Source organism: Pleuronectes platessa, chromosome 15, assembly GCF_947347685.1.
Source record: "Pleuronectes platessa chromosome 15, fPlePla1.1, whole genome shotgun sequence".
Lineage (NCBI taxonomy): Eukaryota > Metazoa > Chordata > Actinopteri > Pleuronectiformes > Pleuronectidae > Pleuronectes > Pleuronectes platessa.
Window position 1 is genome coordinate 19,815,643 of NC_070640.1, and position 13,847 is coordinate 19,829,489.

Consider the following 13,847-nt stretch of genomic DNA (forward strand, 5'->3'; position numbering starts at 1 on the left):
TTAAAATGATCTATACCATTGAATTGGTCAAGTGGTCAATTGACCTTGTCCTCTCCCTCTCTAGTGGACTCTCACTCGGCCAAGAAGTGGGTTAGTATGGCCGCATCGTCTGATGTGTTCAGCGTGGACCGAACAAGTCACCATGGAGGAAAGGTTCCACGCCGACAAGCCACACAGGTGGTGGAGCGTGTATGGCAAGAGTGCAATATCAACCGAGCCCAGAACAAGTAAGTTCCTGTTTCAAGAAGGCAGCACAAGGTCATTGAAATCAGTGTCGATTAAAAAATATGATTTAAACATTAGAGGACAAAACCCATAACCAGCAATCTATCCGTCCTCTATTTTTGCGTTACATTTGGTAACGAAATAAAATCACAAATGTTCTAGGTTTCATGTTTGCAAGCTAGACGGAATAATTATTTGTTGCTCAGGTTGTGTCCTGGCATGGGTTCCCTGTGTGGTCTCCATGGGCCTGGGCAAACTCCAACAGCCTATCAGTAATAATTGTCACCTTGGATGGTTGTAAATTGGAGATATAATGTCGGGGGTGTAGTTTATTTAATTGAAGCACTCAATCAAACTAATAAGATGCCAAACCAACCCAGATAAATGTGTATCCTCATCTGTCTTCCTGCATGAGTTGTGTTCATCAACAAAATCATCAACAAATTGTGATGAAAGCATTCACATTGCAGTTTTTTCATCGGGTGCCTAAAAAGCATTTGATTGGATGGAGTGAGGCTTTGTGCGGTAAACTGTTATACATCTTCCACACACTGGTGTTTTTTCAGGCTTCTGTTTTTTTCATTAAATACACACGTAAAAAAACTTCATTACAAAAAAACGGATCACTCCACTTCTCAGCTCTATCATCGTTTTCAGGAGAGGCTGACAGGGTGAGCTGTTTTCTCTGCTAATGTTCCACTTTTGTTTTTTCCCTTTATTTTCTGAGCACTTTTATGAGACGTAGGCAGAGTAAAGAGGAGCTCGCTTGTGTGGCAGGGTTCAAGTAGTTAAGTACTCCAAAAGTTTAGAATATCATTTTCATTTTAAAACTGCTAATCTAAGCCTTATACTTCAGCTCTGCATTGGCCAGATTCAGTATTTTTTAATAAACCTTGATGATTGTGTGATCACAGGCTTCTGTGTTTCTCTTTTAAAGATAAGCTGGTCAAAACTGAGAGGCCCTTCCCTCTGACCGATGTGCCAAACAGCACTTTTGCCGTTCAATCTCTTGTTTCCCAGCACCTTTCAACTCCAAATATTTCATATACAGTTAACAGAACTTAATTGTCAAACCATTTTCTCTTATATTTCTATCACACATAAACCAGTGCAAAAATCTTTGAATACAACGAGATGGAAATGACGATCACAAGTAATTAAAGTAAGAGTGAGCTTGCAGTATTGTCCCTTGGTCTTTTGTTTTATTCTGCATCAGTGAATCTGACACATTGGGAGCACCCTGGGATCTGTTGCCCCTTGACCAAGCACAGAATGTCGGCTGTAGTTAGCTGTTGGCTTGTCAGCCAAAATATTATTGCTCCGAGCAAGGCTATGAAATAAGCCTCAGCACAAAGCTTTTACCAATCGCCACTGAATAGCAAAGAAACATGAGCAATAGCAGTGCCCTTTTTAGGATTTATGTTACAGAACAAAAAAAAAAGGACTGGTCTCTTCACATGAGTAACAACGGATGAAAAATAGCCGAGGAAGTGGTTGGACTCCAGTCACAATTCGCCCTCAGAAAATTTGTGTTTCAAAGTGTTGTTTTCCTCCCCAGGCGTAAGTTCTCAGCTGCAACCAACGGTACCTGTGAGGAGGAGCTGACGGAGAAAGTGGGAGCCTGGGATTTCGTGGAGCCTTCGCAGCGGTCGTACTGCAGCTGCTCGAGGTCAGTCACTTTCCGCGTGGAGGTACAGTGTGTGCAGGTATTGCTCGTGTAGTATGTGAGCTCAGAGGCATTTCGAGGTTATATTAAGTGTGTGGAGCTCTTAATGCAGGCACACGGGGCCACAGTCAGCAAAATGTATTATATGTAAGATATTATTCTTCATATTTTTTTTTATTCATGACTTTTTTGTAAAAGTGACATCTGTGCCAAGACGGAAACCTCTGCTGCACTCATGGTTTCTGTAAGTCAGACGTTTTTATTTCTATACTGATAGGGATAATTCGAGGGCGAAAGAATAAATTAACCTCTAATAGAGCACTTAAAGGATACTGTGGAAGTAAAAAGAGCATGTTTTGCATGATCTTAATGTTAACAACCATGAGCTCAGAACATGTTGAATTCATTAGTGTGTGTGAATGCTTAAATGTCTCTTTATGTACTGCAACAACGGTCCAGAATGCAGGACATTAAGATGTCATGTGTGACTCTGTAGCCACATTGTTGACATCACTCTACAGTTCATGGTAGAAACTTGAGAGGTACTCTACTGACTGGGGGGATGCTTGGCTATCATCTACTGAGAGCGTGCTGCAGCTATAGTCGGACTCAGTTTTGTTATACCCGGGTGATTCCTGCACTTAGTACACCAGTTGAGAAGGATATCCATAGGTAATAAAGATCTATTTGACTTAGTGTCGCCTTCTCACCTCGGCCGTGTGTCACCACTTGTCTCCACCTCCTGGATCTCTGTGCAAAGTCATTTGATTGCAGCCGTGTGTATGCCTTTCAGTGGTGGGCCACTGCTCAAAATGTGAATACCTGAAACACTGGCCCAGGGAGGGGAGAGCAGACTTGGGCCACAGGCCACAGCAAAGTGGAATGGGCCAGTCAGCTGGAGCATGTTAATTTGTTGGAAGCCACCAGCACTTTGGTGACACAGTAACAGGGAAGCTCCTCTCTTTGCCAGTGTTAATGGCCATTAGCTTTGTTTAGTAGATGGAAGCATTCAATGTCTCTGCTTAGTTAGACATCTAATAGTCAGGACATGTGCGTAACCCAGCCATTACAAAGGCACAGCTTCTTCAACAATTCCCTCATTTGTATCCACAACAGTAGGCTGAGTGGTGACCCAACACAGAGAGGCTTAAGAAACACTGAGGCTGACTTGAGAGACTCTGATGCACGTGCACAGTGGTGTAGATTAATTCTCCCAGTGTAGTGAGGGAAGGTGAGCCCGAATGATTTGGTTGGCTGTCAGCAGCGTGGATGGTTACAGAACCGGTTGTCAGTATCTTTTTGTTAAAATGTTCTAAAATTGCCATTCTTGCAAATTTGCAAAATACAATGATGAACTCACACTTCGATGTGGAAAAAGGTAAGCATCTTGCAAGTATACAAGACTATAGTTTAACTTATGTTTAATGATGTAGGATTGATTAAAGCTGCTTTAAGACATGCGCTGAACTATGGATAATCTCCTGACATTGTCAGGAGGGGTGCAAAGGTCAGAGTCAGTAGCTGTGGATATTCACGTGTCCCATATTAAATACTCTTAACATCGGAGTAAGCCCATGTGAGAATACAACTAAAGATTATCTGTGAGTGGGTGTGTGTACCTCCTGTGTGTGAATGCAGCACCACCTAGAGATGTTGCTCTATCGAGATTCCTTTGTCGTTGTGAACTCGTCTGATGGGAAACTTCCGCATCGTCTGTACTAAACATCCATGTTCCCTTAGGTCTGCAGAATAAGATTTGTAAGCTGAGGCACTTTTTAGCAGCTTAATTTCTGATTGTATTTTCAGACAATATTGATATTTTTTTATTTTACGAATTTAATGGGGTTTGGATAGTGCACTAGCCATTTTTTCCCAATTTCAGTTACCTTTCCATTAATTTTTAAGCCCTGGTGTGTATTATGGTTTCAAAGGTCATTTTAACATCATTGTTTCACTGTATTTCCCTGCAGATATAAATCGGTGAAGCAGCGAACAGGCAGCACCCCAGGCCAAGCTCAGTCCGCAAGTCAGCCCTCCCAGACTCCGACCAAGCACAAAGCTGGAGGAGAGAAGCCTGAGAAAGGTGACAAGCAGCAGAAAAGACCCCAAACACCCTTCCATCATCGCAGCATGGCCAGCGATGAGACCTCACTAGAGACTGAGACAACTGCAGGGCAAAGGTTGACAATGAGGAGCCAGGATGGAGGAAGGTTTCCTAGTATTCGCTCTGCAGATGTGTCCGGCATCCAAAAAAACCACCAGCTTCACAGTGGGGGGGTCAGCGCGGGACCATCAGAACAGGCCAACTCACCCCAACCACCACCACTTAGCCCCCACCCCTGCGAACGCAGCGAGGAGTCGGGGGAGGGCATGAAGAACCCTTCAACCCCCAACAGCCAACACTTTTATCAGCCACCCCCAGAACCTTGTCTAGCCAGGGTGAAGGGTGGCGGCGAGGAGCACGGAGGTTCAGAGGGTCTGAATCAGCACTTCCACTCGCATCAAGCCCATCCTGGAGTATACTCCGACCCTCCTGAGCCCACTGTGTACGTGGGAGCAGCGGTCAACCTGGAGGAGGACAGCTCCAACGCTCCATGGCGGTTATTCAACCTACCCCGCAGGAAAGAAGTCGAGGTGCCCACACCACTGCTGCCGGGGGACAAACTAAGGGACGATGCATTGGCGTCACAGGACAACCTGGTGTCAGTCACAGAGTGAGTGACATTTGCCAGCTAATATTCCCTTCCACCCTTTCCCTCTACTACAGAAAGGCCCCGGGGCCCCTTTGCAGCATTTTCACTAGTCCAGAAAAATTGTTTGGGGAGAGTAATGACTCAAACCCCACCGTGTTGCTCATTCTCATTCTATCCTTCTCTCTCTGAGTTCCCCCACCTCATTCCACCCCTCTCATCCCTCAGCTGCAGAATATTCAGTATAGTGCTTAGCGCACACAGCATTTTAATCTCTTGCTATGTGCCCTTTTGACATCAGACATTTCCAATGTGCAGGGCCAGCACTACTCATTTATCCCAGCACAGAAGCACACACAAACATGGGAGCTAGGAGATGGAGAGAGTAATGGAAGAGTTAGATAAAGATAAACCTCTGCTATAGAGACATGCTGTCTGCTGGCGATCAGTTTGGCAGGTACTGAAGAGAGAACTGCACCAACACGAAGCTGGAAGCAAGGTAGTGGGTCACAGATTGACAGAATAGGGGGGATGGGAGCTGTCCAATGTGAAGACACAAAGGGCAAACCAGCGGGCCACAGGGTGGCCGTAGTGGGAATTATCATCGAGGTTATGCAATTCCCAATGGGCCAGTCACTTGTATGGACAGTTCTAGTGAGCTGTAATCCTCCTGGCCACAGCTCTTGAATGGCTGCTAATCTCCGGCCCAGGCCACTGCACACCATCACCTCACATCAGAGTCGGACAGGCATGACGAGAGTACAGAAGTACAGAGAAATGTAGGAGGCAGCGAAGGGAGGAGATAACACATAAGCTGGGTCATTCCCTCCTCCCTCCCCGCTCAGCCAGCAGTCCTCTTCTTTTCCCTCCCGCCATGTTCTTTCACCTATGTGAAACAACAGGGGCGCAGTGGCAGCGACGTAAAGAGGTTTTGATGAGCCGTGTGACAGCAACAGGGGATAAATGTGTCTGTAAGAGTTTGAGCAGTCAGGGCGGCAGTCACCATGTTTCCATCAGTCTGCCAGAGACGAGATTGTCTGACAACGAACGTGATGCATCAGTTGTGTTGCACGAAAGCTGTCAGATTTGTTGATGATTGCTGCCATTTCTGTTAGTGCAGATAACAATGCAAGCAAAACTGACATGATATCAGGCAGAATCAGGTCCGAGCAGTTGAAGAAATGTGCCAGTTGCCATAATTCAATACAGAAAATCACTTTATGTATTTTTATTTTTTTTTACGTGCAACTTCGAATTATTACCAATTTTATCAGTTTGGTAGAATGTAGCTCTTGACATTCACGCTAAGAATGAGTAGGTGGTCCCTAATTGTAAATCTTTCTGATATTTCTGCATTGCTCTCTTCCCAGGATCATGTCCACATCCAATTGGCCACTGAAGGTGTCGGAGGAGCTCGTTCAGATGTATCGAGCGAGGAGAAACCAGTACTTATCTGCTGCCATAACTGACGGAGATCACGAGCCAGAGGTTGACCCCTATGCCTTCGAGGAAGGTGACGTCAAGTTCACATTCTCCAACAAGAAGGATAAGGCAGGCGGCGAGCATGAGCCAGGCAAGAAACATAAGGTAAGCCGAGCCAAGTGGAGGAGTGAGGAATTTTTTCACTTGAACTCCAGGACACCCTGACGTTTAGCTCTGTTGCCCGGGACAAGTGTATCAGATACACACAACAGAAAAATTGAATGGCATACGACAGACATTATATTTTGTCCTCTCTGCATTATTAAGTAATGGTATGGAACACAGGTGAATAGAAAACACTTCAGGGCATCAGATTAACTTCACCACTGGTAACACTGATCAACTTTCTCAGTTGGGAACATAAGCACATGATTTGGTCACTTTTCTATTCAGTGATTACTCTCATCTCACCGCTGAAGGTGAAGAGGGGGTCAGTGTTTCAGATCATGCATCGGTCACTCGATAGAGGGTCAGGCCGCATTGTCTACAATGCTCACCTAGTATAGAATTTCCCTCGTACCACAAGCAAGGCACTGTGTCAGCTATTGTAGCTCAAATCAGTTCTCTTTCTTCTTCACTGGCTCAGTTGGTTTCCCCCCTGCCTACACCTGCACTCTCCCTGCAGCGCGCACGCTCATCATCGGCTGTATCTGTCAGAACCGCTTGGATTTGGGGCACAGAGCCAGCAGGAAGAGTGCAGGTGAAGCAGAGTGAGTCAGAAAAGAAAAATCACTTCAACCACAAAGGCTAAAAACAGCTCCAAATAAACCAAATCATCATTATGCAGCACTGTGACATTTTTAATCATGAAGAATATGCAAACATGTTTAGTTACCTGCACTTACGTCATGTATACGGGTATCTGTATCTGCTGCCACTTGTTACGCCGGTTTTGTAAAACTTAAATGTTCACTCTACCAAATGTATCATCACAAGGAAACTGTTCGGCCTGGGAAAACAGCTGTAAACAGTGGGATGTTTTTAAAGTTACAGAAAAAAAACAGCCCAATGAGTTCATCAGGATAATCTTAAAATGTGCTTGAGACCGGAAAACTGAAACACAGGAAGTTCCTAACAACCAAAAGTGTCATTATGGGAAATGTCATTTTGTTGCTGAACCCACACCCAGCACTAAAAGTTGAGGTGTTTAAGCCTGTGTTGGCTAAATTCAATTTTGACCATTCTTTTGTTTAAATCTGTCTCATACAGTCCTCCAACTGTATGGAAATTAAGTACAAATACAGACTGAAGTTCACTGGGGTTAGTTAACCTGATCGAAATGCCACGCTGAACCTTTACCAGCATTGTAAAGTACTCCACTCTGCTTAAAAAATGAGCCACGCCCCAGTGTCTCTTCCAAGTTGGCTGGTCATAGTCTGGTTTGCTGCCACACCCCATTGCATATAATGCAAAAAAGATTGAGGTTAACCACTTGATCCATACCTTCTTGACTAGTGACCCAGGGTGAAATCAGGACACCAGGACTGACTCTAAGATCAGGGAACAGGCAAGCTAGAAAATAGGCTATCAGCATCTGCAGCAATACTGCACTAAAAATAACAGTGTGACCGCTTTCCACATACATCCGCGTTCACTGCCCAGAACTAAATGAGCAGGAAGCCCTGAATCCCCATTGTTAGATGAAGCCAGAGGAACACCAAGTAGTTGGCTCGTCCAATTTCCCTAAATTGTTATGTTTTTTCTATTCGATCTGTCCTCTCCCTCTTTCCCCTTTTCACTGTATTGCTCGGCTTCAGCATGGTGTCGGCTCTGGATCCAGACAGGGGCCACCTGTTAACCGTGGGTTGCCCCTAGCGTGCGATGTGTTTGTGTGTGTACGTGGCTTGGTCTGAATGTTTGCAGAGGGCTTCACAGAGCCTGGAGCCAAACGACAGCAACAAACCTGACTCACTGAACCATTAAGCTGAAAATCTGCACTCAAATATTTTCCCTCCCTTCTGTCTGGTGAAGCCCTCGCTGCACGCCTCCGGTCTCAGTCGGGATGTAAGGATGAAGGCAACTCTCAGTAGAGTTGAGAGTCCCCAAAGAGCAGCCTGTGCAATGGAGCCCTACCACTGTCTGTCTGCTATAAGTGTGTGTGGGTGTGTGTGCGCACTATGGACGTGTGGATTTTTCTCAAGAATGGTCGTCATTATTTGTGGCTGCAGCACACTTAAAGTTTGACCTGAGTGATGTGAAATATTAATCAGGAACATATCTGATCACCATACCATTGCTCAGAAGTGGTGAACAATATTTATTTTAGTTTATGGTACATGAATGGCAAAAGCTTTAAATACATGAGATGGAAGAAAGAGATGATGCGAGGATTTCATGCGGGCAGCCTTGGAGTCGAAGAAGCTCTTGAAATATGTAAAGACTCCTTCCACACTTCCCAACCCAAAGCCAGGTTATTGATAAGGAGTTAAGGCGTCATTACCACCTATAGATTGTGGCCTTGGTGCGGATGTTGTGCTCTACTCTAGATTGGTCCTTTAAGGGAGACGGATTAAATCCTGCGTTACTCAGAGAAAAGCCCTGGAGCGCAATGAAATCAATGGCCAAAACATAACATTCCTGTACCCCAGCTACAACTGCTCAGAACATAGTGTACACACAACTTTTCATAAGAACACACACACACACACACACACACACACACACACACACAGAAGGTCAGCCCATCCAGATATTGATGTCTGGGTGGGAGTGAAGAGGCCATTCCTTGAATCATGTTTTCACAGTCATCCACACTGGAAATCTCATTTGCCACAGCAGAAGCAAACCTCTCATTAATTGGGCCTTCTGTCCAATTTTATCTCCATTGTACTTATATATTCTTTTTAATTCTTCTTCCAAATTGAGTCTCGCTAATTTAACTTATTTCTGAAAAGATTTCCCCCCACACACATTTGAACACAGGCTATCCAGCTATGGGGCTCTTATTAACAACCTGAGATGCTTCATCAACATGGGATTATGATTGAATAAACAGTTTACTTGTCTGGATTAAGCAGTGGTTATTGAACTGGTTGATAAATCACTCTGGTTGCCTTTTTTCAGTCATTCAGTATGTATGGTGTCTTCCTTCTTCTGACCTTCTCGTCTTTCTTTTTTCCCACAGGGTGAAGATGGAGGATCAGGTCCATTAGACGGTAAGGAGTCTCTTCACTTCCTCATCGCTCTTTTATTCCTTTGTCTTCACTGCTATTACACAAACAGACATTATTTTACTCCCACTCTTAAAGAATCTAGACAGTGACGTCAAAGTACTTTGTGGTCATTGAGGTCCAAAGACCCTGAACATTTAAAATAACTTGTGACTTACACTATGTCTAAAGGAACTACATTCCATTTAAATAAATCTTTTGTCTTGGCTTCATTGAATCCAGTAAATTGAAGTCTGTTGAAGTACATTAGCATTAGCAATCCTTGTTCAAAGTAGGAATTTGAAGTCTGATTCCCATTAACTGTATATATGCATATGTGTGTGTACAGAAGCTCAGCAGGCAGCTGCTACCAACCGCATGGCTTCCACCAGCCTCATCCATGAGACAGACCTGGTGGTGTCCATCAATGACCTGGACAACCTCTTCAACTCGGACGAAGACGATTTGGCGGTGAGCAGAGACCTTGGCTCACACAGCAGCCAGTATTTAATTACGCAGGGTGTGGCTTGGCACTGCGTGTGTGTGTGTGTGTGTATTTGTGACTGTGTGTGTTTGTTTGTGTGTGTGGCATTCATGTGCCAGAGCTGTCTCTACTCTGCCCATCATTCGCTGACAACTCTTAGAGCAGTTCCTCCAACAAGACGTTGTATGTTATACTGACTTCCAGGCCCCACGGGTGTTAGAAATATAACAGGAGTAAATTCAGAGCAGTATTATTAACTGACATTTTGAGTTACCTAAATCGTCTTGTGCTATAAAACTTACTCTTTTGTTCACAGCCTGGTTCTCGGCGAACGGTGAATGGAACTGATGACAAATTTGGCAACAAGGAACCAAAGTCATCCTCGTTGGACCCTGTATCCTGCATCAGTATGTATCTCTACACCTTTCTACACTAATTTCATCATCTCCTTTAATCCACTCAATAAAATTAAGGCTTTTTCTACACAAGCATCACTATTGCTCACGTTTGGCTTTTCCACCTAGTGGTGAAGAATATGGCTGTAACTTGACAGTGCATCAGTGCTCAGCTCAGCTTTGAGTCCTGTAGCTGCTGTCTCATTGTCTCCTTGTCACTCCACTGCTGGCTCCGTTCTACCACCAGAGTGTTGCCTTAAACTTGAATTGATTTGAACACAACTAAACAGCCCTTTGGGTGTTTTATATTGTTAGGTTTGAGCTCAGGGACACTAATGTAGAAGTAGAGACAATTTAATGACACTGTTCAGTAGATCTTGCTGTAAAGTAAATTGGTCTCATATTAACAGTTTTTCCATTATTTTTATGAACAAATAATTCCCTGACTCTGCTGTTTTACCATGAACTGTTTCCTTGATATATTTATAAAAGGGAGAGTTCCCTCAATTTTTTCAGTGAATATTTGTAAAGAGGCTTTTCATTCTGGTGTTGATCTATCTTATGCCAATGGTTCACAAACTGAAGTGTATCCCCCCCCCCCCACTGGGAGATGAATGATGAGGATGCCCAGAGGAAAATGGGTGAAGTGAGGCTCAGTTGTGGTGATAAGGTTCATTCAGGGAAAGTAAACGAGAATTTTCTGATTCTATCAAATGTTGATCGTCATTTTCTATTTTAGTTTGTTGTTTCCCCGGTTACTCTTAATGACTAATTAAATAAATGGGTATGTTTGAGAAAGTTTCAGAAACACTGTCTTTATGTAAACAAAAGCTGATTCAAAAGAAAGCTCTCCTGCTTTTGAATCTATAGTTTTAGTTAAACAGGTTGTGACAAACCATGTTATAATTTCACCAGTTGTGGGTGAGATGCCTGTTTGACTTTATGCGTGTCTAAAAAGTTTTCAGCTGTGGTGCGTGGTAGCTGCCTGTCACAGCAACTGCTTGTCATATTTGGCTGCAGAACAATGGGACATTCATCAGAAAGCATGTTGGCAGTAGGTGTCATAATAAACTTATTTTCCTCACATGGTAGAATCACCAGGAACATGTCCATAATTAAGAAATGGCTTGGGTTGCAAAGTGTCAGATTTAGGGAAATTAAAATTGTGGGAACAAAATAAATCTAAATGTATCTTATTAGCATGTAAGGCAAGATAAACTGTAAAATATTGGCAAAAGTGTTCAATTAGACTCTTACATTCCTTTACCAATCATATTATAATCCTGATCCGACATATTCTAATATTGTTCCTCTCTCCGCTCAGGCGACCTGCACCAGATGTTTCCCACACCTCCCTCGTTGGAGCAGCACATTATGAGCTACTCACCCATGAACATGTGCAGCAAGGACTACGGCAGCATGGATACCAACCAAGGCATGACCTCATTGGATGGCACTTCATCTCTGGGAGGCCACTTTAAGATTGAGGTGGAGGAAAGCTTTTGCAGCCCTAAGCCATCTGAGATCAAGGTGGGTCTGGACTAAATCCTCCGGGTATCATATATATCACATATCTATTACAACTGAACCAACAGGTGGAGTTTAGTGCCAGAACCAGCAGAGGTCACAAGCCGGGCCTTTTTCAAACAGGCCACATGAGCAGAGACTGTGCTACAGATCAGTAATCCAGGGTTTATTCCACATGTCAACAAGCATCTCCTCAGCTGAAGTGCCCAGAGTCCTGCACGGCGTGTAACTAAAGGGTAATCGATAAAAGAGTCGTGCAAATAATTCACAGGTACGGGAACAGATACAAAAGAACTAAATGCGACATAGAACTTAAGGATATCAATTTCTCCGGGAAATCGGAACTAAAACAATTGTGCAAGGATTTCTCATATCTGAATCAGTTTATATGCAGCCTAGTCAGCTTCAAGGATTTGTTTTATTGTGAAAGCCAAGACACCACCTATGACCAATTCCCTTCTGCTCAAATAACTGTCTCTACCGACAGCGAACTTGCTAGAACATCAAAATGGATCACATCATGACAAAAATAATCAGATGTGAAGATGTGCTCTCAGTGGATTTGCTGCTTGTATAAAGTGCCAAAAAGTGTTAGCTTTTGATAGCCACTGGCTAGACACATTGTTGGGGGAAAAAACATTGACAGCTGCAGGAGCACAGCTGCTATGACAATTGACAGATACTTCTCTAATAACACAGCTCCACCAGAACAGGAGGAAAAGAAGGCTGTAACCTATTTGATGTGAGTGACTTTGTATGAAGCATGTGTTTTTTACTCTCAGGTGATTGGTTGGGCGGGTCATATGTTAACGGCTCCCGATCGGAAGCTGAGGGTCACGTCTAATATGGAGCTTTGTCGGTGCAAGCAGGTCCCTAGAAGTGCCCATGAGCAACACACTCTGTCTTTATCAGTTTTAGTTTAACAACAATAGACCTGAAGATAATTTGAGGTCACGGAATTGTTCAACTCTGCCTTGCATTATTTACTTCAGGGAAGAGGTTATGAACTGTGGTACGCATATTTTTTTTACATCCAGTGTAATGTTCAAGGATATCAGTATATTCTCATTACTTTAGACATTTTTCTAACTTACTATGCCTTATTTTCTGTCCACTGTTTAGGACTATTCATTCGTGTTCAAGCCAGAGTTGTGTCAGGCGTTTGTTGGCTGCTCCATGTTTGCTCCTCTGAAGACATTGCCGAGCCAGTGTCTTCCACCTGTCAAAGTACCAGAGGACTGCATCTACCGACCAAGCTGGACCATGGGCAGGGAGATGACCTTCCTCAACAAGGACAGGTACGGCTGATTATCTTTCTGAGCTCTTTTTTTCAGCCCCTGAAACTCAAAAAGGTCTTATTTATCCTGATGACGTAGGCAGAAGGTTACTGAGGTATTTAAATTTACATTTGCAGAAGACATGCCAAGGCTGTGCTGGGCTGGTTTGCGTTTTTTTGTGTGCACAGAAGCATGTACTCATACTCTGCTCTCTTTCTGTCCACACTCCCACCCTCTGGTCTCTCCAAGGACACCCCCTTGGCATGCAGCTCAACTCCACCCATGCATGGCTGCCGCAGGCGGTGCAGGGAAATTAGTGTAAAAGGCATTCTTGGATGAGGATTATCACTGGAGTGGTGAGATGAGCCCCCACAGCGGCTCCATGCCACCTCGCTGCTCATAGCAGCTTGAAGTCTCTAGAAATACCTGTCACTGATTTCTTAACCACACGCATGGGAATTTCAGTTTATAAGCAAAATCAAAATACCTGGCTTTTCTCTCTGGATTTTGTGGTGTTCTAAGCGGTCAGTAGACCCTTATAACATTTGTATGGTTTTAATATTTATCATACCCATGTGTTACGTTATATGTTTTGTTGACGCAGGAAAATAAAATCTGGCAGGCGCACTAGACTTAAGGCGTTCACTGATCGGATCATGCAATTCCGAGCAGAAACTTTCACTGTAAATCATTTCTTATGCAGGGTTGTAACAATGTCACAACCTCACTTTGGCTCTTAAGCTGAATTTTGTTGCATGAAAACTGCAAACCGTTTTGAACGGACGCCACCGAGCCTGTAATCTAATAAACTAGCTCGGAGCAAATACCAAAAAATGTCCTTTCCATTGATCTTGGAAAGTAGTACTTTATTAAAATGACTCTATGTAGAGCAGAACAATAGTTTAAAAAATGTCATAACTTGCGATAATCATAGGGCTCATTATTTATTTTT

At 43.7% G+C, this 13,847-nt stretch overlaps 1 protein-coding gene across 2 annotated transcripts in view; it reads left to right on the top strand.

Annotated features, from left to right (window-relative positions):
- med13a (mediator complex subunit 13a) overlaps positions 1 to 13,847 on the top strand; it is a 77,116-nt gene that overhangs the window by 49,061 nt on the left and 14,208 nt on the right. For both annotated transcript variants that reach the window (XM_053441265.1, XM_053441266.1), the window contains 9 exons: positions 65 to 227; positions 1,784 to 1,894; positions 3,862 to 4,605; positions 5,952 to 6,168; positions 9,188 to 9,218; positions 9,562 to 9,683; positions 10,013 to 10,103; positions 11,416 to 11,621; positions 12,741 to 12,916. In XM_053441265.1, the coding sequence (XP_053297240.1) occupies positions 65 to 227; positions 1,784 to 1,894; positions 3,862 to 4,605; positions 5,952 to 6,168; positions 9,188 to 9,218; positions 9,562 to 9,683; positions 10,013 to 10,103; positions 11,416 to 11,621; positions 12,741 to 12,916 (1,861 nt within the window). The remainder of the gene's footprint in view (positions 1 to 64; positions 228 to 1,783; positions 1,895 to 3,861; positions 4,606 to 5,951; positions 6,169 to 9,187; positions 9,219 to 9,561; positions 9,684 to 10,012; positions 10,104 to 11,415; positions 11,622 to 12,740; positions 12,917 to 13,847) is intronic.